The sequence below is a fragment of the Colius striatus genome, chromosome 4, assembly GCF_028858725.1.
Source record: "Colius striatus isolate bColStr4 chromosome 4, bColStr4.1.hap1, whole genome shotgun sequence".
NCBI classification, from domain to species: domain Eukaryota; kingdom Metazoa; phylum Chordata; class Aves; order Coliiformes; family Coliidae; genus Colius; species Colius striatus.
This window is the reverse complement of record NC_084762.1, coordinates 75,432,839-75,455,962: the sequence shown is the minus strand read 5'-3', so window position 1 is coordinate 75,455,962 and position 23,124 is coordinate 75,432,839. Positions and strand designations below refer to the sequence as shown.

At 38.5% G+C, this 23,124-nt stretch overlaps 1 protein-coding gene across 1 annotated transcript in view; it reads right to left on the bottom strand.

Annotated features, from left to right (window-relative positions):
• The window catches only part of SPAG1 (sperm associated antigen 1), a 39,703-nt gene extending 18,381 nt beyond the window's left edge, over nt 1-21,322 (bottom strand). Inside the window, exons 1-11 of the mRNA XM_061994961.1 lie at nt 21,183-21,322; nt 20,436-20,595; nt 19,977-20,102; nt 15,336-15,403; nt 13,515-13,633; nt 12,927-13,032; nt 9,180-9,310; nt 8,426-8,532; nt 5,263-5,425; nt 848-1,279; nt 376-475 (exon numbers count right to left, since the gene is read on the bottom strand). Of these exons, the coding sequence (XP_061850945.1) occupies nt 376-475; nt 848-1,279; nt 5,263-5,425; nt 8,426-8,532; nt 9,180-9,310; nt 12,927-13,032; nt 13,515-13,633; nt 15,336-15,403; nt 19,977-20,102; nt 20,436-20,595; nt 21,183-21,322 (1,652 nt within the window). The remainder of the gene's footprint in view (nt 1-375; nt 476-847; nt 1,280-5,262; nt 5,426-8,425; nt 8,533-9,179; nt 9,311-12,926; nt 13,033-13,514; nt 13,634-15,335; nt 15,404-19,976; nt 20,103-20,435; nt 20,596-21,182) is intronic.
• Between the last annotated feature and the right edge of the window lie 1,802 nt (nt 21,323-23,124).

The following is a 23,124-nucleotide window of genomic DNA, read 5'->3' as shown; positions in this document are numbered from 1 at the left end:
CAGCAAACACACACATTTACACCATACACATGCCTGAAAGCAACTTCCAACACCCTGATAACTGTGTGGCCTGACAAAGCTTTTACGTATGAGTTACTACAGAGCATCACTTAAGTAAGCAGCTTGTATATAAAAAAATTTTAATCCTGCTATGCATTTGTGTTTACCCATGAAGCCTAACAACTGCCCTCACAATAAGTTAAATCTTACACCTTCCCTAGCTTCTGTAACTGACAAAGTTGTATCTGTCATGTAGACAGGGAATCAGACTTCACTGAAGACTGTTCTGAGTCAAACTGCAATAACAATATATCGATTAAAACATTTAATCATCATCAGGAATGTTGTTGGTCTACAAGGGAGGTTGCAATTTACCTGTTACAATCCTGAATACAGTCACTGCAGTTCCCTTCTTTGAGGTAACATGCTGCTCTGTTTGAGTACAAGATACTTAAGTCATCTGGGCTTTGCTCTCCTAAAAGAAGTTACAATTAAAATCAAAGACCATTACTAAAATGACAGTCAAGAATTAAAGACTTGCATACTGTAAGCTGCACTGCAGTGATGCAGTTTGCTGACAGTGCAAAGCTGTAAGGAGCTTTCCCTTATCATGTCACCTAGAATATGTCATTATTCAAATACATAACAAACGCAACAGCTCGGCCTCAAGGAAGTTAAAATATTATTTCTCTCATTGTCCTACATTATGTTGCCTCTACTGAAATGATGAAGAATTTACTGCACAGTAACTCCTGCCAAAAATCCAGGGATAAAGTAGGTTAGTTCATTTGTAGGTCCCTTAAACTAATCAACAATCCTAGATTTAAGTATAAGGCATTACACTCACCTAGACCAGTGACATATTCAATTGCTTCTGAGTATTTGAGCACAGCTTCTCCAAACTGTCCACTCTTGAAAAGCTCATTTCCCTCAGTTTTTAGCTTTGCGGCAGCAGGAGGAAGTGAAGTGGCACTGCCAGCACCAGCCGACTGAAACCCTGCTGCATGCGACCCGCTGATCTTCTCAGCTTCGGGGCTTTCATTCTTTTGATCCCTGTGTAAATAGCCATTAACTTCACCTTCATGGTCTGACAAATGTTTCTGTGGCTTTTCCCCCGACGTGCCTTTTTTAAATCCGCTCTCAGTGGATTCCTTCTGCTTTTGTGTTTCTCTGTCCTCTGCCTTATTGCCTCCTCCCTTGCCGTGAAACTTTCTCTGCGCGTTCCCCATGGCACCACCCTCCGCACCAGCCGCCTCTCCTCGCTCTGGCACGCCAATTTCTACGGGGAAGTTAATGAGCGGAGTTAGAGCTTGCATCATCAGAAGAAACTATTCCTGGCAAAAGAGGGGGTGTACAGCCAAAGAAGCCGGTACTAAATTTTTCAGACAACCTAATGCTACGAAAGTTTATTTGCTTCAGAAAACATTTCTAAGAACACAGGAAAATTACGACTTATATGTAACTTACAATTACTACAGAGAAGGTATTACCTTACAAAATCTCGTTTCTCCTTGCTGGGCACATGTGAACCCCTGTTCTGTAGAGTCAGAATGGTACAGAGTTCATCTTGAAATTAACTCTTTGAATGCTGGCTCTTACGATACCAACACTTTGACTTCCCACGACCAAATCAAAAGGCTTGCATAATACAGTTAGAACACATAGCTTATGAACGGGCCATGTTGCATGCCTCAAAACTCTCTTCAAATGCAACATAGAATAGAAGGGATAAGAGCTTATAAGTCGTTCCCAAAAAGGTTTCATTTACACATAACGTCAAAAACCCTTTTATAGATACTTCAGGTGATTCAACATTCACTATTATTTATCCTAATTTAATCAGGAAGAATCATATAGTAAGGGTATCAGATATTAACATACATATATTCCTTATTCAGACAAATTCCTAACAGATTACCACCACAGTATTCAAATACAGATTTCTGCAGGCAGCCTGACTCTTGGTACTAACAGTCACACAAAGGCAACCCTGTGCATTGGTGCTATTTGATGCTGGAGTTTCATCTTCCTTTAACTTCCTGTGTTCGTGTGCACAACGTAATTTCTTCGTACTTTCATTTATCAGAGTGATACTGCCAGGTGACTCCTCAAACTAAACTTCTGAATTTGACTGAATATGCATGAGCATCAGGTTGTTCCAAATTACAGGAATTATTCTTTTAATGCACAAACTGTTACTGAAATTAAAACTGAACAGGATGGGAAAGCGTAAGATTTTTAAAAACAATAGATTCTCTAGGGCCTAATAGGCAGGAGCTCCAACTGCCTCCTCCCTAGCTGTGCTCTCTGTTTTGAAATACCGTGTTTAATAATAATTTAATGTTCCACAGTGGGACCAATGATAGGATAAATCTATTCTACCCACATATGAACTTTAAAAAACTTATTTTTATAAGTTTTAGGATACAAGCTAAAATACTTTCATTTCACATCTGCCAAAATCCAGAATACTTTGTATACTTTCTAGTGAAAAGAAAAAACAGGGAAAAGCCATTTTAGATGTCACAAACAGGTGATAGGTCAGGCTTTTAGAAAACACAGCAAAACACTCTCAAAGAGCATCCCAACTGCTAGAGAGAAAGAAAAAGGAAAAAAAAAAGCAAAAATGGCAGGCAGTGTCTGAGGTACACATCATTAACATGAATGGCTTTAATGAATGTCTGAATACAGGAGAAAATTTCCTGATGATAAAGTACACAGAACCAATCCTGGAATACACAGGAAACATTTATAGCATTTGCAGACCCCCCTGAAAATAGGAATATGCATAGTTAACTTGTTTAGCTATCAGGTTATGCAAATTGACTAAATATTTCTAGAATGAGTAAACACCATACACAAAGTGGTACAGATGCATTTCTCAAATCTAATTCTGTCTTTCAGTTTCAGTGTTATAACTTAAACAACATTCCTGTATTGGTCTCTACAGAGAAGTGTATTCATGAAAGAAGCATTCTGGGCTTAAATAAACAAATAAATTGAATTGGCACTATGAACACTTCTTAAAATAGGAGGAAAGTTTAGTTACATTATAAATTACAAAGAAAAGATAAAGAAAGGCACTGAAAAAAGCACATACAAAAAATTAAATATATAAATATATCCTGAATTGGGAAAAAGGTCTCATGTAGGAGAATTATATTCTCTTCACCTCTAAAGTGTAATAAATAAACCATGCACAAAGGAAGCATTCTGTAGGCGCTATCTTTTCTCACAGCCAACTCACAAAACATAGCTTTGTCTGTTATGAGATTTCTTGTATGTACTTAAGGTACATTTTTAAAGAGAGATCTGGTGAAAACTTCAGCAATAACAGGTTGAGAAATAATTTTAAAGCTCACTTAGACTTTGTTTAAATGCACTCTCCTGTTTCTGAATAGTTACTAAATTTCAGAACTGTTTACAATATTACTGTAACAGATCAAATAACTACCACACAATTAAGCACCTTTTTATTAATTAAAATGGTCTTAAAAATATGTATATCTTTAAACCTTGTGTATCACATGATAATAACTTCTATAAACATCTCAAAATATTAGGCACTTTGTCAAGCATATATATGATTTATAGGTTTACAGTGCTTGAAGTCTAGTTTTTACAGTCTCTGGGACATAAGCAATGTCCTGTTTCTAGTGTTCAGAAAGGATTTTATTTACTTTTGCTTTCAGTTACATAGAAGATGAAAAAAGACTACACTCTTTCTTTAGACCCTTTTCTTCAAAGCTGAGACATCAACTCTTTAGACAAGAAAACAAAGAAATATTTTGTTGTTTTTCTTACGTTCTCTAAATTATAAGTTTAGAAAGGATGCATGAGGCTTACCAACTAGAATGGGAAACAAATGTGACTACATGACTGGACTACATAGGCTACTGGACTGACTGACTGCATGACTAGATGTATAAGATGCTTCATCTCTTTATTGCTGTTCAGTTCACAGGACAGATTGGACTTATTCAATAACTGGTTTCATATTTGTTTCCAGTATACTTAAAACCAGTAAAGTATGATGATGCATGCCTCCTAAAGCTCAAACATATTTCTGTATATCACATAAACATGTGTGACATTGATGTCAGTTGACAATTCTCCCTGTGTTTAAAAGCCTAACCTTTCATCAATGGAATGGGAGCCTTCCTATGCAGCTAGAAGGCACTTAGTCATCTGAATACTCCCAGTGAAAAGCAACCCCAAATTAACTAATATTTAAGGCTAGGGACATGATCCATCCTTTCTTCTGGGGTTGTAGATGAGGAGACTTTGTGGTTATCTACTGATTTGGAAAAACTTGAAAATTCGTGTGCAAATAATGCACTATTTAATCACAAATGTACATTCTAATATTCACAATTAAGTTTGAAAACCCACAGACATTTAATTTCAAGATAAAGTACACAGGCCACAGAAAACACAAGTTACAGCTATCATGCCACAGCACCTTACAGAACCAACAGAAAGGAGAAAGAATCAGCCTAGGGATGCTATTCTGTCACAGGCTAGAGCCCAGACATGCAGCTAAATCTAAAAGCAACCTGCTGGAGCAAGCCTCAATAGCCCCTGCTGCCTCACTTCTTCCTGCAAGTCTCATATTCTGATTATGTGAGTAGCTTCATCTCACCAGTCTTGCAGTTAGTCACACACTAAAGCAGGAATGGGAGCTGCACTTCAGCTGCTTGTAAACTACATACAATACACTGACATATACTTTGGGAGCACATAGATGACCTCTTACATTAAAAAAATAACAATAGAAAATTGATGGGTTAAGACAAACAATCACCACAAAAAATAAAATGACATGCCACTTGATAATTTTTACACACTTTGATCCAATCAAGGAAATGCAGAATAAAAATGCGGTGGTTGGAAGGCAGGATAGCTGTATGAGAGAGCTCTCTGTGTGAGAGCTAAAAAACACCGCCTGTTCTCTTAACACCAGAAGAAATTCCCACGTAGGTCCACATCAAAGGATAGGGACACTGGACACAGGGAAGTAAGTGACTTATAGCAACATTTTCCATCTGTCGCTTTCTAGAAATAATTCCAAAGACATGTAACAAAATGAGACTCTAGATTTCACACTATGATCTACTTTAAGTAGTGAATGTAATTTTAGTCTTCAAACAGGCTAAATTCTTTGCAAGCAAATACAAATTAATTCTGTGAATAAACATTGCAATATCAAAGGCAATATTTTTTTTCCATGGGTTAAAATTAAATAGGAAATTATGACATTACTTTTATCGCCATCTCTTTTTTCATGTTCTTCTGCATTTACTCCTCTTTCTTCATCATCTTCTGAATCCTCTATATCTTTAATAAGTATTCTTTTTCCTTTGCCTTGAGTCTCAGATATAGGCTTTAAACTTTTCAATTTCTTTTCAATCTCCAGCAGATTCTTCTGCAATAGAGAAAAAACAGTAACAACAAAAGCTTTTTTTCAAAAAGCATATAACTTGTAATTTAGAGACAGAAAATATATTCTGTTAAATAACCCACATAACATCCTGAAGAACTACTGAGATAAAAATGAAAAATAACTGTGACTTTTCCAAGAATCAGTATAAATATCAAGACTAAGATTCCATTTCCGTCCCTTAGAAACTCAGAAGCTATCACAAAAATAAGTAAGTACTTTCTTGAATTAACTGCTTAAGGAAAAAAAGAAGATCGTACTCTAATGGTATCTGGTATTGTCTACTCAGAAGAGACATGTGGAAAACGGAATTTTTTTTCCAGGATCTCAAAAAAAGCCTAAAGTCAGTTTATATAAAATTATGCTACAGAGAATTTGTTGTCTGATGGATGAGGGATGGAGCATAGAACTAGAACCAAGAGACAACAATTTCTTAGCAGGCAGGAAAAGGACACTGTTGACTAATGGAAAGGTTTGCTCTTCTAAGAATTGCAAATTACATGATCAAACAGTCTCTCATTCCATAAACTACTCCAACTACACTTCGCACTTTCAGAGTACAGGAAGACGCACCCAACATTATGCACTATTCTGAATTTAATTCAGTGTTGTACAAGAAAGTGCCATTTCAGTGCTCTCTTTCTCAAGAAAAAAACAAGGGCAGGAACAAGGGAAGATTCATGTGGTCAAATTACCTTGAAGAATTCCAGGTAATGACAAGCAATTTGCCTTTGTATTACTGACTCCGCACATAAAAATTTACTCTTCATGTGTTTCATACATTTGTATTTGCCTCAAGAGGGTTTTGAGGCTCTTCCAAGCAAAGAGAAACTCAAAAATGAGTTTGACAAATGTGACACGACAGGCTTGGACCTTTCTCACTGGTGTAAGCAACAGCAGCATGGAAAGAAGTAGCAATCGGCAAGCTGCTAGCAACTCAGAATGTGCCAACAAGAGCTGAACAGGATTCAGGTGATGAGGCAATGGCACAGCATTCAGAAGTCATATGTACAAAAAAATGGGAGGGTAGCAGTACTCCTAATTAACAAAGAGCAGTTTTTTCCAGGCTCAAGACCAGAGCATCCCAGTGGGCAGGAAATCAAGAAAGGGAACCAGGACACCCACATGGTTAAATGGGGAACTGTTGGGCAAACTCAAGTGGAAGAAGAGTTCATGGAAGGAAGGGATGGCCACTTGACATGAATATAAGACTGTCATGAGAAGATGTAGGAAGGCAACTAGGAAAGCCAAAGCCTTGTTGGAATTGTGCCTTGTAAGGGACATCAAGGACAAGAAGGGCTTCTTCAAATACATTGTAGACAAAACTAACACTAGAGGCAATATAGGCCCACTGTTGAATGAGGCAGGTGCCCTGGTGACAGAGGATACAGAGAAGGCACAGTTACTGAATGCCTTCTTTGCCTCTGTCTATACTGCTGGAGACTGCCCTCAGGAGCTCCAGATTCCAGAGGAAGTCAGGTTAAAGGAGTTTTGTTTGGCTGATGAGCACTAGGTTAAGGATCAGTTGAGCAATGTGGTTGTGCATAAGTTTGCTGATGATACTAAACTGAGAGTAGTGGCTGACACATCAGAAGGCTGTGCTGCCAGTCAATGAGACCTGGACAGGCTGGAGAGCTGGGCAGGGAGAAATCCAATGAAATTCAACAAGGGCAAGTGTAGTCTTGCATCTGGGAAAGAATAACCACATGTACCAGTACAGGTTGAGGAGTGACCTCTTAGAGGGTAGTGTAGGGGAAAGGGACCTGGGGATCCTGGTGGACAGCAGGATGGCCATGAGCCAGCAATGTGCCCTTGTGGCCAAGAAGGCCAATGGCATCCTGGGGTAGACTAGAAGGGGTGCGAGCAGTAGGTTGAGAGAGGTTCTGCTCCTCCTCTACTCTGGCCTTGTGAGACTACATCTGGAATATTGTATCTAGTTCTGGGGCCCTCAGTTCAAAAAGGACAGGGAACTGCTGGAGAGAGTTCAGCGCAGGACCACAAGGATGATGAAGAGAGTGGAGCATCTCCCTTATGATGAAAGGCTGAGGGAGCTGGGGCACTTCAGCTTGGAGGAGACTGAGGGATGATCTCACTAATGTTTACAAATACGTAAAGGGTGGGTGTGGGGAGTTTGGAGCCAGGCTGTTCTCAATGGTGTCCAATGACAGGACAAGGGGCAATGGGTACAAGCTGGAACATAAGAGGTTCCAATGAAACACAAGGAAGAATTTCTTCCCTGTGAGGGTGACAGAGCACTGGAACAGGCTGCCCAGATGGGTTGTGGAGTCTCTGTGTCTGGAGACATTCAAACATGATCTAGACAAGTTCCTGTGTTACCTATTCTAGGAGGTCCTGCTCTAGCAGAGGGGTTGGACGAGATGATCTTTTGAGGTCCCTTCCAACCCTTAAGATTCTGTGATTCTGACCTTGAGTTTGCAAAGATAACATCTGGCTTTTTTAGTTGCAAAATTAGATAAGAAGGGTCAGACTGATTTCATACCGATTAGTAATAAGATTTTTCATTCTAGTCTGGAGGTGAGAAATGAGGATTTGTAACATCATGCTGAAGTGAGGACAGAAGCCAGGTCTGCTCCTTTTGGCTTAACATTAACACCACCATATTACAAGCTTGGCATCTTTTTTGAGTTTTTCTTGTGAATTATCTGTCATACACCTATCCCAATGTATCTTTTTGGCAGAAATTTCCAAATAAGTTTGATCAGCTAAGACATTAATACTTTAAGCAGGCTCAGCAGCAAAATTTTAGGTACCTAAATTATGTTAATAGAGAAGACTGGAGCACCTAGAGATTCTCTATTAAGAAGATCTGGTCATATTCAAGTACTTACCACAGACACCTCTGTGGTCTTGGGAAACTGATCATTGGCACATCAAAACCCATGTTCAAATTAAACAATACGAACTAGTCACTTTATGCTATAACTGCATACAACCTCTTTCTAGTCACATTCAACTCGTCTATACCTTAGCTATAGCATTTTCTGGTTCAACACATAATACTTTGTTCAGATCCTCTATAGCTGTCTGGTAATTCTGCAGCTGATTGTGTACAGTGGCACGGCGCAGCAGAGCTACAAAGGAACAAATTGTGTTACTGTTGTATTTAAAGCACAAAGCAGATAAAATACACTGGTTTAGTGTTTTTTTTCTAGACATATTAAAACTGTTTTTAAAATTCTGCATTTACTTCCTAATGATTCTATTAGTAATAACTGTTCTCTTGATCATTTTTAGTGATGCAATTTCACATTATACCTTTTGAGATACCCATCATAAATTGTGAATATTTTTACAATATCTTCCCCTCCTCCCATGAAAATATAGTTAGCTACATTCAAGCCCTTGCCTTCAGAAAGGACAAGATTTCATTGTTTCCATGCCACTTTTTAGGTAATGAATACCTCAGTGTGGGTATTATGGCAACAATGCACTGCATGAATACAAGAGGGCTTGTAGTCATCATACGAAAACCAAGAGTTAGCCCCATGCTACTGCATAAGAACATCCACCAGAGATCAACAGGATGAACTGCATAAAACTTCCCTAACCCCGAAAATACTGTTAAAATTACTTTGGGGAGCTACTCTGTTTCCTTATTCATACTTGGGACCTGATCTAAAGCTCAGTTAAGTCAACTAACAACATGAGTAGAAATATATTGTTTAATTTGCTAGAAATAAAGTAATACACAGAAGGACAAAGTTTATGTTCCCTTTACCTTTTATGTTGTTTGGTTCCATATCCAGTACCTTCTCACAATCTTGCAAAGCATTGTCCCAGTCCTGAAGTTTGATTTCTGCTTGAGCTTTGTTGTTATATGCAGCTGCAGTGGGTATTACTGATATACTTCTGAAAAAGGGAATATTGACCATGGTAGGCACATAGTTAGAAAACCTGAACATAGAAACTCTGTGCTATTGGAAGCTGAAAACAGTACAATATAAAATCAATATTCTAAGGCAACCATCCACCCACCAGATTTACCATCTTCAGAAGTTTGTTGGTTGCTAGGTCTTAGATCTCGGATGTTGCAGAGAAGATGCCATAGCTTATCCGTCACTTAAACTATTAGCCCTTGCTGCCTTCCACATAGATTCAAACTGCCAAATGAAACATTTTGACAGTATCAAGAGTAACTACAGAGCTCAGAAGGTTATGATGAAGACCTGAGAAGAGGGGGCAACAGGGAAGTGCTGTTGTGACAGCATGCTGGAAGAGACTCTCACTTTTGTTGTGAAAAAAGCATGGCTGGATGATAGTCTCAAGTGATCCTGCACATGTGCACAAAGCATAGAAAATGAAAACAGAATAAAAGGTCTGTGCAGCTATGATCTCAGTGGGATGAGTGAGATATGGTGAGATAATCTGTGTGACTAATGCTGTGACAGAGGCCTGCAAGCTCTTTAGAAAGGCTAGCAAGGTGAGGAGGAGATGCATTCTAGTCTAAGCAGTGATTCAATGTGTGAGTATGTCTTTGAATAGGCAAGGTTTGTCTTGTAACAGGCAGGAGGGACTTGCAAGTGTGCTGGGTTTGTGTGGAGCTATTTCTGGTGATGGGGAAGGGGCTGTAATGGTGGCACCTGAAAGAAGTTGCTTGAAACTTTTCACAGCTCTAGGTCAGACCCACGTCTGAGGCTGAGCCAATGGGGTACCTCCATGATCACTTTTTAAGAAGAAGTGGGAAGAGGATGGTTGTTCTTTCAGGGAGGTGGTGGAAGGGACTGGATGAGAGAGAAGTGACCATGCAGGCTCCTAGGTCAGTGAGGGAAGAGAGGAGGAGACGCACTGGAGCAGAGAACCCCTCCACATCGTGTGGTGAGACAGCAGCTGTCCTCCTGCAACCCATGAGAATAACGATGGAGTGGTGATCTGCCAGCAGCTCATGGATAACCCCAAGCCAGAGATAACTGTGCCTGGAGGGGCCTTGCCTCTGTGGGGAGGCAGCATTGGAGCAGAAGGTGGCTGGAGTTCTGCAGCTGCAGAGGAGTCCCACGCTGGAGAAATCTGTGAGGAGCTACAGCCCTTTGGAAGGACTCATGCTGAAGAGGTTTGTCAGGGACTATACCTTGTAGGACAGAGCCCACATTGGAGCAAATGATATATACATCTTCAAGAAGGGCATGGTGGAAGATATGGGAAGCTAAAAGGCTGGTCAGTCTCATCTCAGTTCTCTCAAAGATTATGGAGCAAGTCTTCCTGAATTTCTGTCCAGGCACATGAAGGATAAGATGATGACTGGCAACATAGTTTGCCTTTACCAAAGGCAAGCTATGTCAAGACCAGCCTGACAGCTTTTTCTTCTTAGTGGCTCAGAGAAGGAAGAAAAGAGGATTTTTCTTACCTTAACTGTGGCAAAGCCTTTGATATGATCTTCCATAGTATTCTTATAGCCAAATAGGTAAAATATGGACTAGATAAGTTGACAATAAGGCAGATAGAAAACTAACTTGACTGCTGGGATCAAAGAATTGAGCCATACAAAATCCAACTCATGACCAGTTACTAGTGGGCTCCCTTTGGGATCAATACTTTTTATCATCATTAACAGGAAGAGGATAGGATAGAACAGAAGGTACCTCCAGGAAGTTTGTCAGTTCTAGAAAGCAGGGGGGGACAATCAATACTATACCAGACAGCAGAGTTCCAGTCAAAAGCACCTTAACAGGTCAGAGGAATGTGCTGGCAGACTTCTTAAGAAGTTCAAAAAAGGCAAGCACAAAATCCTGCACCTGAAACAGAGTAACTCTAGCAACAGCACAGGCTGGGTGCCAACTAGATAGAGAGTAGCTTTGCAGGAAAAGACCTGAGGGCTATGGGTGGACAACAAATTCAAGAGGTGTTAACAGTGTGCTCCCAAGGCAAAGAAGTTGTTCTGTGTGCTGGGCCATATTAGTAAGACGAGAGCCAGAAGGTTGAGAGAGGTGATTCTTCCCCTCTCTTCAGCACCTATGAGACAAGTGGAGTACTTGTATTCAGATTGTGGCTCTCCTGTACAGGTAACAACAGACTAGAATGAGCCCAGAAAGTCACTAGGATAGTTAGGGGGCTTGAGTACATATGAGAATTCTGTGTCTGAGACAACTAAATTAGTTCATCCAGAGCAAAGATTCAGAGGAGGTCTGAAGACTTCTGTCAGAAGACACATCCTTCACAGAAGCACAACAAGACAAACAGCAAACAGAACCAAGTTGCAAAAAGGAAATTTCTGATTAAGTTTTAGAAAAATCTTTAATGTAAAGGTAATTAAACACTACAACAGTCTGCCCAGAGAGGCTGTGAAATCTTTATCCTTGGAGATATTAAAAACTTAATTGAACAAAGCCCTGAGTAACCTGTTAGATCTGCTTTTTCCACTTTACCTGTGATAACACCTTCAGACTATTATCAATTCACTCCAAAGTATGTTTTATTCAAATATTTGTCAATGGAAAAAAACAGGCATTATCAGATGATATTAGGAAAAGTGTCCAGTTAGAACAGCATGCAACGTCAGTGTCATATATTTCAGAAGGTATAAAATGCCCCATGGGGGTTGAATATAGAAAGACTGCATTAAAAAGAATTCTGCCCATCTTTACTAATTAATACCTTATTTATGCACCATTTCAAAGCATGGAGTTAAACACAAATTTGAGTTTCCTTTAATGCTAGTTTAATGTGTGAGCAGTCAGCACTTTTGCAAGTCTGACTCCTACTGTCTCAAAATGGGTAATGTGAAAATGAGAAACAAGTCTTGCGAAAATCTTGGTTTGTAGAAATGGCATCATATTTGAACACCGTGCAACAGGTAAGAAAATCTGGTTCTCCCAAGGTAGCATTAAAATTCATTAACTGAAACACTATTGTTCTCTTCCTGTCATGCTCAATTCTGTTCACCTTGAACTTTTCTCCTTTTAAACAAATACAACAAAGGTCCTGTAGCAACAACCTCTATTTATATAAAGAAAGCCACAAAGTCTAAATGCAGTGCACTGAGCACTAAATAAGGAAAGCAACCTGTGGGAATCTTTTTTCAATCCTATGTTTATGTGTCTTTTTTTTTCTGGACCACTGCTAATTATAGACAGCATTATGGTGAAGCTGCACACAGTGATTTTTCTTTCCCCTAAGAAGAGGTTATTAAACTAACTTTGCTTATTAACAATTGTGACAATCCTACCAATATGATTAATTAGAATTAATTTATAATTAATTTACTTTCTCAACATAGTGCTTATCTTTTTATTTTTGTAAACTTGCCCTTGAATCACAATGGTTGGGAAAAATCTGAACAAGTTTGTGACACCTGCAGATTGCATCTGCTAAATAAAAATTAATACAAAGATGTAACAGGGCTTTAAGTATTCTTCTGTCAAATCTTTTTGCCCTTTTCAAAAGGGCAAAGAGAAAAATCTGTCACTGGTTGTTTCAATAAGAAGTTGCTTTAATTACATTGCTTCACAAGAACACAACAGTATTTACTCACCGAGAGTAGTATGTCACTGCTTCCACATAATCACCAGCAGCAAAGGCTTCATTCCCTTTGTCTTTTTCACGAGTAGCAATAAAAATTTTGTCTTTCTTTGTCATGCCTAGGAAAAAAAATGTCTATATAACAACTAACAACTTACACAAATACAATCAAAATACTTCCAGCTAAAATACTTCTAATGTCATAATCCATGGTTTGGGTTTTGTTTTTTTTTTTAAAGAACATGGCTTACTAGAAGACAAATTTGTATCTTATTTCCTGTAGTAAAAACCTAAATTCTTCTGATAGGTATAGAATTCATAATGAAAAATGAAAGTGGTTGGCTAACCACTACCATTGGTTTATAATACCAGATGTATGCTTTACTTCTTCACCTGGTGCTCTCAACCTAAACACGATAGAAATATCTTAGCTTATTATTAACACCAAAACTAGATCTTTTTCATGACCTCCTAATAATGTCTAGCATCTCTAGGGGCTGAAAAATAGCTAGAGGCACTTTTAACTCTATAATATGCTTCTTTTAAAATTAATGAAAAAATTACATTTCTGAGAAAAAAACCCACATTTCTAGGACATTACCAGTTGTGTCTATTTTCTTTTCGATTATAGGCAGACTTGGACTACTAAAGAATCTTGCTTTTGAGTTCCTTTCTTCACAGTCATCATCAATTTTAGAACACTCATTCTCCACATCGAATCTTAAATTAATAGAAAGAACAAATTCAATAATAATGCATAGCAAGTCTCCTCTACTGATAGAAAGGCACATTGTTTTTCCACTCTGAAGCAGCTTTTGAAAAACAGCGTTTAGGAATTTATATCAAATAAACATTGCTGACATAGTCCCGTAAAACAAATACAGTAATAACCAATTGCTACACTATCTAAAAACACTATGCTCGCTGCTTTTCTGTGTAAGACAATGTAAAACAGCCTTTGCTTTGCACAATAAACTCGACAATATAAATAATTTCAATCTGAAATAGACACAATTTTGAAAATGTATCCGATTCAAAACCCTTTCAGGTAAGGCTAATTGTTCTCCACTTTGATTCTGATCTTTTGCTAGTTTAATTCTACATTTTTCCTATAAATTAGCCACATTTCAAAGTAAGTGTTTTTAAAACATGAAGTGAAACAGTTTGTTCAGAAATTGGCAAAACAATTTTTTGAAGGTTTTGAAATGATTCTCAAAATGTTTTGAAAAGATGGTATTCTTTAAACCAGTAAACTTCTTTGAAACAACTTCTGTTTCAGTATACTTGTGTCATTCAAAATAAATACATTATATGGGAAAATTCACAAACTGTAGTATGCAAAAACACTTAAAGATTGAGTATATAAAACTGTTCACAAAATCCCCAACTGATTACTTGCAAGAATACAGTGGAAAGAGGGATTAGGAATAAATTGTTGCAGAATTTTTTTCGATAATCTATTTTGTTTGTCCACATTTGAGCAGGATGGCCCCAATTTCTGAAACATACATTCATGAAAGTAAATGATACACATATCTGTTTGAAAGAACAGCATCTTATTGCAGACAGATATTTTGTATCCAAACCCCACAGTCTCTAGGTTTAGCTCCCCATGCAGTGCACTGAAAAATTGTGCCTCCTCAGCCTCCTCACTCTGACTCTACAGCATCAAATTCCAGATTTCAGAAGCTCCAGAGAAGTTGCTATCATGCAAAACACAGAAGTGTGTGCATTTTGGCCCTCTGTGTTCAACAATTTTTGGACATCAATCTGTCACATAACTTGGGGGGGTAATATGCCACCATTGCCTGATGTAGCACGTGTCAGTGTATCAGGGCTCCATCCACTCAAGAAATAGTTACTGTCTAAACCTCTGATTATGTGCTATTGCATCTGAGCAAACTGATGCACCTGCCTCAAGCTCATTCTTTGAAGTCAGTGAAGCTCAGCACAGGAATGAGGATTCTTTAGTTTTGTTTTTAATCTAGAATTGTGGCTTTAGATACAGAGAAGATCAAATTTATAAGCCCATGTTAAATAACCCTAAAAGCGCTTTCAAAACACTGATAAATTGAGCTAACTGTAATTCCTTGCTTTTACATACCTCCATAGATTTTATCTTACATGTTGAAAGGAAAAACAAAATCTGAAATATTTGTATTTATATTTTCTGCTGACTTGTTATATTTCACACAGCCTGTACAAAAGTATAGACTTTATCTCATCTGTTAGCTCAGAATGCATGATTTGCATTTTAACAGAGCACTTATTATGAAAAACCTAAGTTTCACCAGAGTGTTATAATTTCCTGAAATGTTGACCTTAAGTTTCTGGAAACTACTTTAAAACCCCAACAATTGTGTTCCATTATTGAACAAATAAATAAGATTTAATAAAAACTTAAAACTTAAATTTAACATACTTGTCCCATTCACTGTAATCCCGTGGTATGTTTTTCTTGTTTCTTTCTTTGTTCTGTAATTTTTTGTTCTGAAAGAGAAACAGTCAGCCTGTAAGACAATTTTTTTAAAGTGGAAATTCACAGCCTTTTGTTCTGTTTCTGCAATATATATTCCTAGTAACTAACACTATTCATGACTAATATCAGCATAGTCTTGAAAACTCGATTTATCTTGCTTTAAAGAAAATCTTCACGTATTTCACTTATTGTTGTAATCTGAGGAGCTCTTCAGTCTCACACTTTCTCTCCACTGCCCTCTTACATGTCACAGAGACGCTGAATAAAATTTGGATAGGAGACCACTCTTTGTATTAGTATCTTCCAAACTGTCCCTTCAACAGAGCAAAGGAGAACTCAGTCTTGGGAAACCCCAGCCTTATGATGAGTAGTTTGACACAGAGATTGAATGAGTAACCTCATTTTAGCCTTACGGTTCCCAAGAGAGTGCAATGTGCAGATTGTGATAGTTCCTGGAACACTCACAACAAACTTACAAATGCTTGACTTTAAAATAATATCTGGACTTCTTTATTTCCCACTTCACTTAAACCATTCCCAAGATGATTTACACTCATTCTGGCTTTCACACAAGCTCCATCACTGAGGTCTCCCTTACCTAAAATTTATCCTTATGACCTTTCCGCAACAATCGGTCTCAATAATAGGGTCATTATGTGTATAGCAAACCATCTCCTCCACTATTGGAATCTATTCCCGTAGCTGGCACCTTTGGCTTCTCTTTTACCTGTCATGAGTCTATACTTCTGATATTTCCCTCCCTGCTTGTTGACTTCAACAATACTTAATAGCAAGGTGTGGTTCCAAACAGGTACTCCACAGTGGAACAGCCAGTTCAAAGTATTCACATGCACTCTGTCCCAGACGTTCAGCCCTCCTCGTACTTTGCTATCCACCATTCCTTGAGTTAGATCAATGTAATTATTTGTAGAGTTGCAGATTTACAATTATCTGGATTCAAACATACAATTTGCCAGAGATTACAGTGCAATCCCTGAGCATGGGAATAAACAAGCATGGGATCCACTGAGCATGTGATAAACTTGACCAAAGGATCAAGCTGAAACCTCTTAAACTAGATTTACCAGTGGTGACACTCTAAACAAGGAAATACTTCTGCAGCTGCATGTAAACAGCTCAATTTACATAATGCAAATGTGACCCTTCCTGTAAACACTCCTGACTATCTCTAATGTTAGGTTATGCAAACTTCTATAGTATGCAACTTCAGAATGACTCTTAATTCTCAGTTTTCAGTCTTTCAAGAAGCCAGCCAAAATGACAAATACATTTAGTGATCAGGACATGTTTGGAGGAGGTAACTCCTAAATAAGGCTTCCTGAAACATGAGTTATCATTATGTAGGCTTCCTGTGTACATTACAAACTTACTAATTTAATAAATATCAAATCTTTAGTTCAAATCAGAAGTCTTTAAACAAAATGAGCACAGAAACAGTGAAACTCACTGAAGAAAACTTATAAGGTATTTACACTGCTGCAACTTTAATTTATGAGGAGAACTACAGCATGTCCTTTTAAGGAATAAGGCAGAAACATTGACTCAAAAATGCAATTTTTAAAAAATTGTAGGTCTCATATTCTTGGGACCATTATAAGCAAGTTGCAGTTCCAGCAGAGTCAGGAATTTCTGAATCAGTAATATTTCAGGGTATCTCATCCAAGAGGCTTTGATGAAAAAATGTATGTTTGCACGCTGCAGAACTTAAAAAAGTACTCTCTGCCCTGGTAATTTTTCTTGCCAGAAGTCATAATGCATGGATCCCTCAAGGTCTGAAGCCCAGTGAACAATTTCTGGACCAAAGATCAAAGTATGGACTGGCTTCAGGTGACATGGAATTTGGCCTTAATTCTCCTTGGCCCTGTGTGATGACACATTACTACTCTGTGTCAGCTATCCAGTATTAATTTTCAGTTCATAGTATCCAAAATAATATCAAGACCATATAGATATAATCACAATGGATTTTTATAACATGAAACTTGGAATGTGTTTTGTGTGCCTTGGATTATAGCACAAGAAGGTACTCAAGGGCAGAAACCTTTCTGGAATTGCATTAGAAAACTCTGTTTGGCAAAAGGAACCTAAGTCCACTGAGATCCCATCAGTATAGCCTTTTGGAAGTGAGTATCTTTAAACCCATGCTTTAGTTCTGTCCTGGAAAAAAGTGAGGTAGCAAAAACAACAAGTAAGCAATGTGATCAGTTAAAAACAAAGAACCAGAGGTCTTTCCAGTCCTCTTTCATTTTGCAGTATAGATGCAACTTCTTGGTCACCATGAAAGAAAAACAGGGGTGTAAGACAGAAACTTCCGTACCGTGTTCAAGAGGAAAATATTGTGTAAGGTTCCCTATTTTTCTAATAATTTTAAAAAATCTTCCCCAGGACTTCTCACCAATAAAAAGAAAATACCATACAGAGTTATAAGCTACTAATGGTAAATTTAAATTGTACCTACATTTAGTATTGATAAGAAAAATCTGCTTACAGATTCAATAAACTTGTACTGATAGGTACAATCCACTGTTTTAGGGGCAATAAGAATTACCAGAATTGGTTTCATTGAAGATACTGGACTTTTTATGCATCAGAGCAGAATAGTTTCCAACTATGTAACAACATAAAATTATGGAAGTGTTTGTGGATTTCTTTCTAGCAGAGAGGAAAAATCTATCATGTCAACTTTATACTTGACACCACATATAATTGTCTTGATCAGTAAAACATGTTTAAAAATGGTAAGATTACACATAGCTCTATCAGCAAGAGAGAAAAGAAATAAAAACTGAATAAGGTGGGTTTTGGTTTTTGGTTTTTTTTTTTTTTTTTTGAGATTCCATGTTACAGGTATAAATTTGGAGTATACTATAGAAACAGCTTATTTTTATTCAGTTGTGATCTAGTATTGGTATAACAGCACTGCTATATAAAAAGATTGAATTCTAAACCTCAGGTTTCAGGCCTCCCTTCTCTTTGCAAAGAAAAGGTTACAATTACTTCAGAGGCCATCTGCTTGGACAAAAAGAAAAGAAATCATATATCACAGATTAGACACAAAGCTGTATCTAGGTTTCCTGGTTAATAATGCTAACACCTAAACCTTGAAGAAAGAAGTGATAAAAATTTGACCTGAAGACTGTTGGATGTTTTAAAGTAGGAGAAAGAAAAATGGAAAAAATATTTTGTCTTTGGATAGAGAACATCCTCTGTAGTAAAACTGTATATCATAGATTTCAAGCCACTTTCTGCGATTTTATGCTTATATTATAATCTTGACTGACTGAGTTCATGTGATATTTTATTTACCCTTTTTTGTTCTAGGAGACAGTTATACAGGACATAAATTAAGAGTAAAATTACAGTGGCACTGAGCAAAACAGGATAGTCAAGAGGAATATACATTGCAAAATGTGAAAGAAGATGGAATAATGAAAGTAAATCCAAAACAAAAGAACACCTTAGTCCCAGTACTAATAACTTATAAAGCATTACACTGGAATCCCCAGCCTCTTTGTGTATCACATAACAGAGCATGCCTAGTTACCCCAAATGTCTTGATCCAAGTACCACCTGACAATAGAAAGCAGTTTCTGACCGCACTGGAACACAAGCACTTACTAATACATACTTATTCCAATAAAATTTGTCAAATTAACAGTTAATCAAAAAAATAGCACGTGATCTGTAAGGATTCTTTCCTAACATTTCTTACTTCCAAACTTCCAAAAAGAAAAATCTTTCAGTGAATCTGTTACAACACTGTCCCAGAATTCCAAAGAAAACAGTGGATATTGGACTGAAGCCATCCATAACAACTGACAATTCAAAACAATCCCATCCCACACCCACTTTTCTGCCAGTCTCTCCAATAGCATTACATTTAGCATTAGTAAGAAAAGCTGGTCATAGACAAGGGAGGTTTCAGACAGATAAATAAATGGAAAAAACCACAAGGAAACAAATACTTAGGAAAAAAAAGTAAATGTTTACTCTGTAGTTCTGAAGATTTGTTAAGTGTGCTTTATGGCTAAAGCTGGAATACCAACTCAAGGAATCAGATAAGGGGAATCAAAGGCTACACGTTCACCAGTGCAACCTAATAGGAATGGTTATGGAGTAAAACAGTGAGTACAGAGGATCCAGCATCCTCACCGCATGTGTTTCCAGGTATTTATTTTGGACAAGCTCCTGTCTAGTTTCATAGAACAAATGCCTACTGGCAGATGGAGAAATTCTCCCAGCAGAATTTAATTCGAAAGGAACCTAGTTCATATGCTTAAATACCGCTTTGAAATGTGAATTAAAGAACATTAAAGGGTGTTTAAGGATATTTGCTTCAAAATGAATTCTATATAAGAATTAAATCATTACAAGACACACGTTAGTACTGAGGATGCTCGTCTGCTTGAGTGCTGGTCTCTTGCAAGGAAATGAAAGATTTTTATTTTCTGATTAACAAAATAAATCTAGTAAGAAAGGCTCGATGACTAGAAGTTTGTACATAGAAACTTTTACAATTTTAGAAAGATACATAATTAATATACATTAAAAAACTGGAGATACCTGATTAGCAGGAAAACAGCTGCTCGAACAACGAATAGGAGGCAAGTTATCTTGTCTTTCATGCAGAGTGTGTGTTCTCAGGAACTGTTGTTTCATAACATCTTCACTCATTTCTGTCACCCAGCTCTGAAAAGAAATAGATAATATATAGGAACCTTTAAGCATGGAAAGCAGATAGTCTGCAATAACCCTAACAGCCATCCTTATAATGCAGTGCTCTATATGGGAAAAGACAAAAAGCTACTGTGCTTTTTTGAAAAGTAATTTACAAAAAAATTCTTAGAGTTAAAACAGTCATTAAAGATTCAGTGGCATTAATTCAGTAACGTAATTTTAAAAAGTCTAATACAATCCTTTGATCATTTCCACATTTAATCAAATAATTACATTCTACTTAGGCACAAGAGAGATTGAAAGTGATTCTACTACTGCCCATTATACATTAGAGTTATACTGTACCATTAGTTCACCATTAATTGTTTCCCATTCTTCAGCTGTGAAATCAGAAGCTGTGGCTGCAGGCTTATCTTTTCTGAGAGCTCTGCTCCTTGGATCTAAATGCTCAATACGCTTTTCACAAAACAATATAAGTTCAGGATAACATCCCTCTTCACCAGACCTTTAAAATGAAAAGATATAAAAGTTACAAAAAAGAACCAAACTGCAATGTGTCCTCCATATTTCTTTCCATGTGTAGCATCTGGGTAATTGTCACAGTGACTGCAGAGGACTATTTTTCTGTTACAACTGAGTTCTACTGTCATCTAATAACATTTTGATCAGAAAATACCAGTAAGTTAACCTTCAGCCACTTTCCAATGAACACATATACAGTTCAAAATTATCATCACAGTGTTCATAACAAAATGCTCATGTCATTTTCAGTGAAAGTTAAACAGGCATGGCATCTGAAATCACCACAAACTGTCAGGCAAGATGGCTTCATGACAGAACCAAAATCTAGTGGCAGCATTTGCGAAAAACTTGACACTGAGTTACTCGGACCTTTTGAATGGTTAAAGCAAGAGTTGGATTTTTAGTGTTATCATTTGGACACTTTTAACATGATTAACTTTGTATTTTAATTTTTAAATTAGAAAGTCACAATGAGGCTCAAGACAAATAGAGTATTTAGGTATGAGTTTCTTCAAATTGTATAGAATAGGAATATAATTAGTAATGAAGATAACAAAATATATTGATTACCTTAATACCCTGAGAATCTTTTCCAGGTGTTTAACATCTGTGCATTTTTCAATGAACTTGTAGTCCAGATGACCGATAGGTATTTGGTATGTTTTAGTGGTTCCTTGGTCCAGCAAAAAAGGTACTGACTCTTCACCCATAACTAAATATTGAAAGGAAAAAACATAGTGATTCTGTAGGCAGTTGTATTTTGAAGTAATGCTAATTTAAGAAATAACTCAGCTCATACTCCAAAGCATTACTCTGTTATGCAAGCGGGGCAACTGCCACTAAAGAAAAAATTCAAATTTGAAGACCTGACCACACAAAGTGTTCTTGACAGAGATTTACTGACAGAAGTATGGTTATATATGAGACATGCCTTGGAAAAAGAATTTGTGCATCTCTACTGCTTCTGCAAGGCAGAACAAATCAGAAAGACTGCTTAAAGAAAAATTGCCCATTTATGCCTACCAGAGAATGTGTAAAGAAAAACGGAGGATGTGGTATTACCTATTTTAAGCAAGTACAGTGGGGCTGAAAATGTGGCAGGACCTTGTACAGTTTTTCAGAGGGAAAATGTTAACCAACTCAGTGTATCTAATGGACACACCTTTGCCTTCTCTGTAGTCAAATCATTTTTTGTCACATGTTTTCCAGTAAGTTTGTAACTGACAAAGTGAAGTGTTCAAATTGGACACTTCCTATCGCCCTGTACCTTTGACCCATTTTGACTTCTAGCTCTATGGAGCCAAAATTCTTAATTTCTTAATTTTTTCCCCCAAGGTTATGTAGTGCTTAAAGCAGTCAGTTATTTTTAACAGGTAAAATAAGGGCAGATAGTTAGTATATGGCAACAACTATGTATGGATATAAATCCAGTTAAAATATTTATGTTCTAATGTCTAGCATTATTAATTTGTAGTTGCATGAAACTGTTTACAATATAGTATCAAATAATAACAGCTCCTAATTAGGTATTGCAGATAGATAGGATTCTGCCGTAAGAATTTACTGTTTCAGCGCAGGAAAAGAAACCACATGCATAGAGAGACACGAATTAAACGGGAGTAAATTAGACAGGAGGAATTAAGCGACGGTAAAACCCAAGAGACCTACTCGTCACAGAATGGCAACATCTGCTGTTTCGGGGCTTCCCAGGCAGTCAGGACCTCCCTCGCGCGCCCAGAGCAACCGCCGGGCCGGCCGGGGGACAGCGCGCTGCCCGGGGGTCGGCCCCGTCACAGCCCACCGCGGACGGCTTGGCCAGCTCCCCGCAACTGTGACCTGCTCCACGGCCGCTGGCAATAGCACTTGCACACCCCGGAGTCGAGAACTTACTTTAAAAATGACGCCCGAGGCTTCCCTCGGACCGCGGCCGGGACAGCGCCCGTGCCTAGCGACTGTTGCTATGTACAACATGGCGGCCAGCTGCACACGGGGACGCGCCCGGGCGAGCGGCGGGATCGACGGTACGGACACGGGTCTGCCCTGCCCCGTGACCCCCGTGCAGGACTCCTGCCGACCTCCAGCAGCGGCACTGGCACCGCATGACGGACTTCAACACCCACCTGCCCGATGCCGCAGCGTCCAGCAGACGGATGCACCTCGGCCCTCGCCTCAGCCGCGGGACGCCCGCTCCGCCTCGCCTCCGCGCCTGCGCGGCCGGGCGGTGAGGGAGTCCGGCGGCGGGCGGGAGCGAGGCTGCGGCCGCGGCTGAGGAGAGCAGCAGGAGAGGTCGGCCGCGCTGCCCCCCTCTACCTGCGGCTGAGGTGGGAGCAGGAATGCAGCACTGGGGCGTGCAGCTCTAATAACGCACCCCCTCTATTTAGCTTAGAACCACCACGCGGCCGGCGCCGGTGCTACAGCAGGAGTGCCCGTTAGCCCTGCCATTCCTTCGGGATGGCAGAAGATGCTCTTCTCTACCTTTTCCTGGCAGGAGGCAGTGCCCAGCCTGTTCACC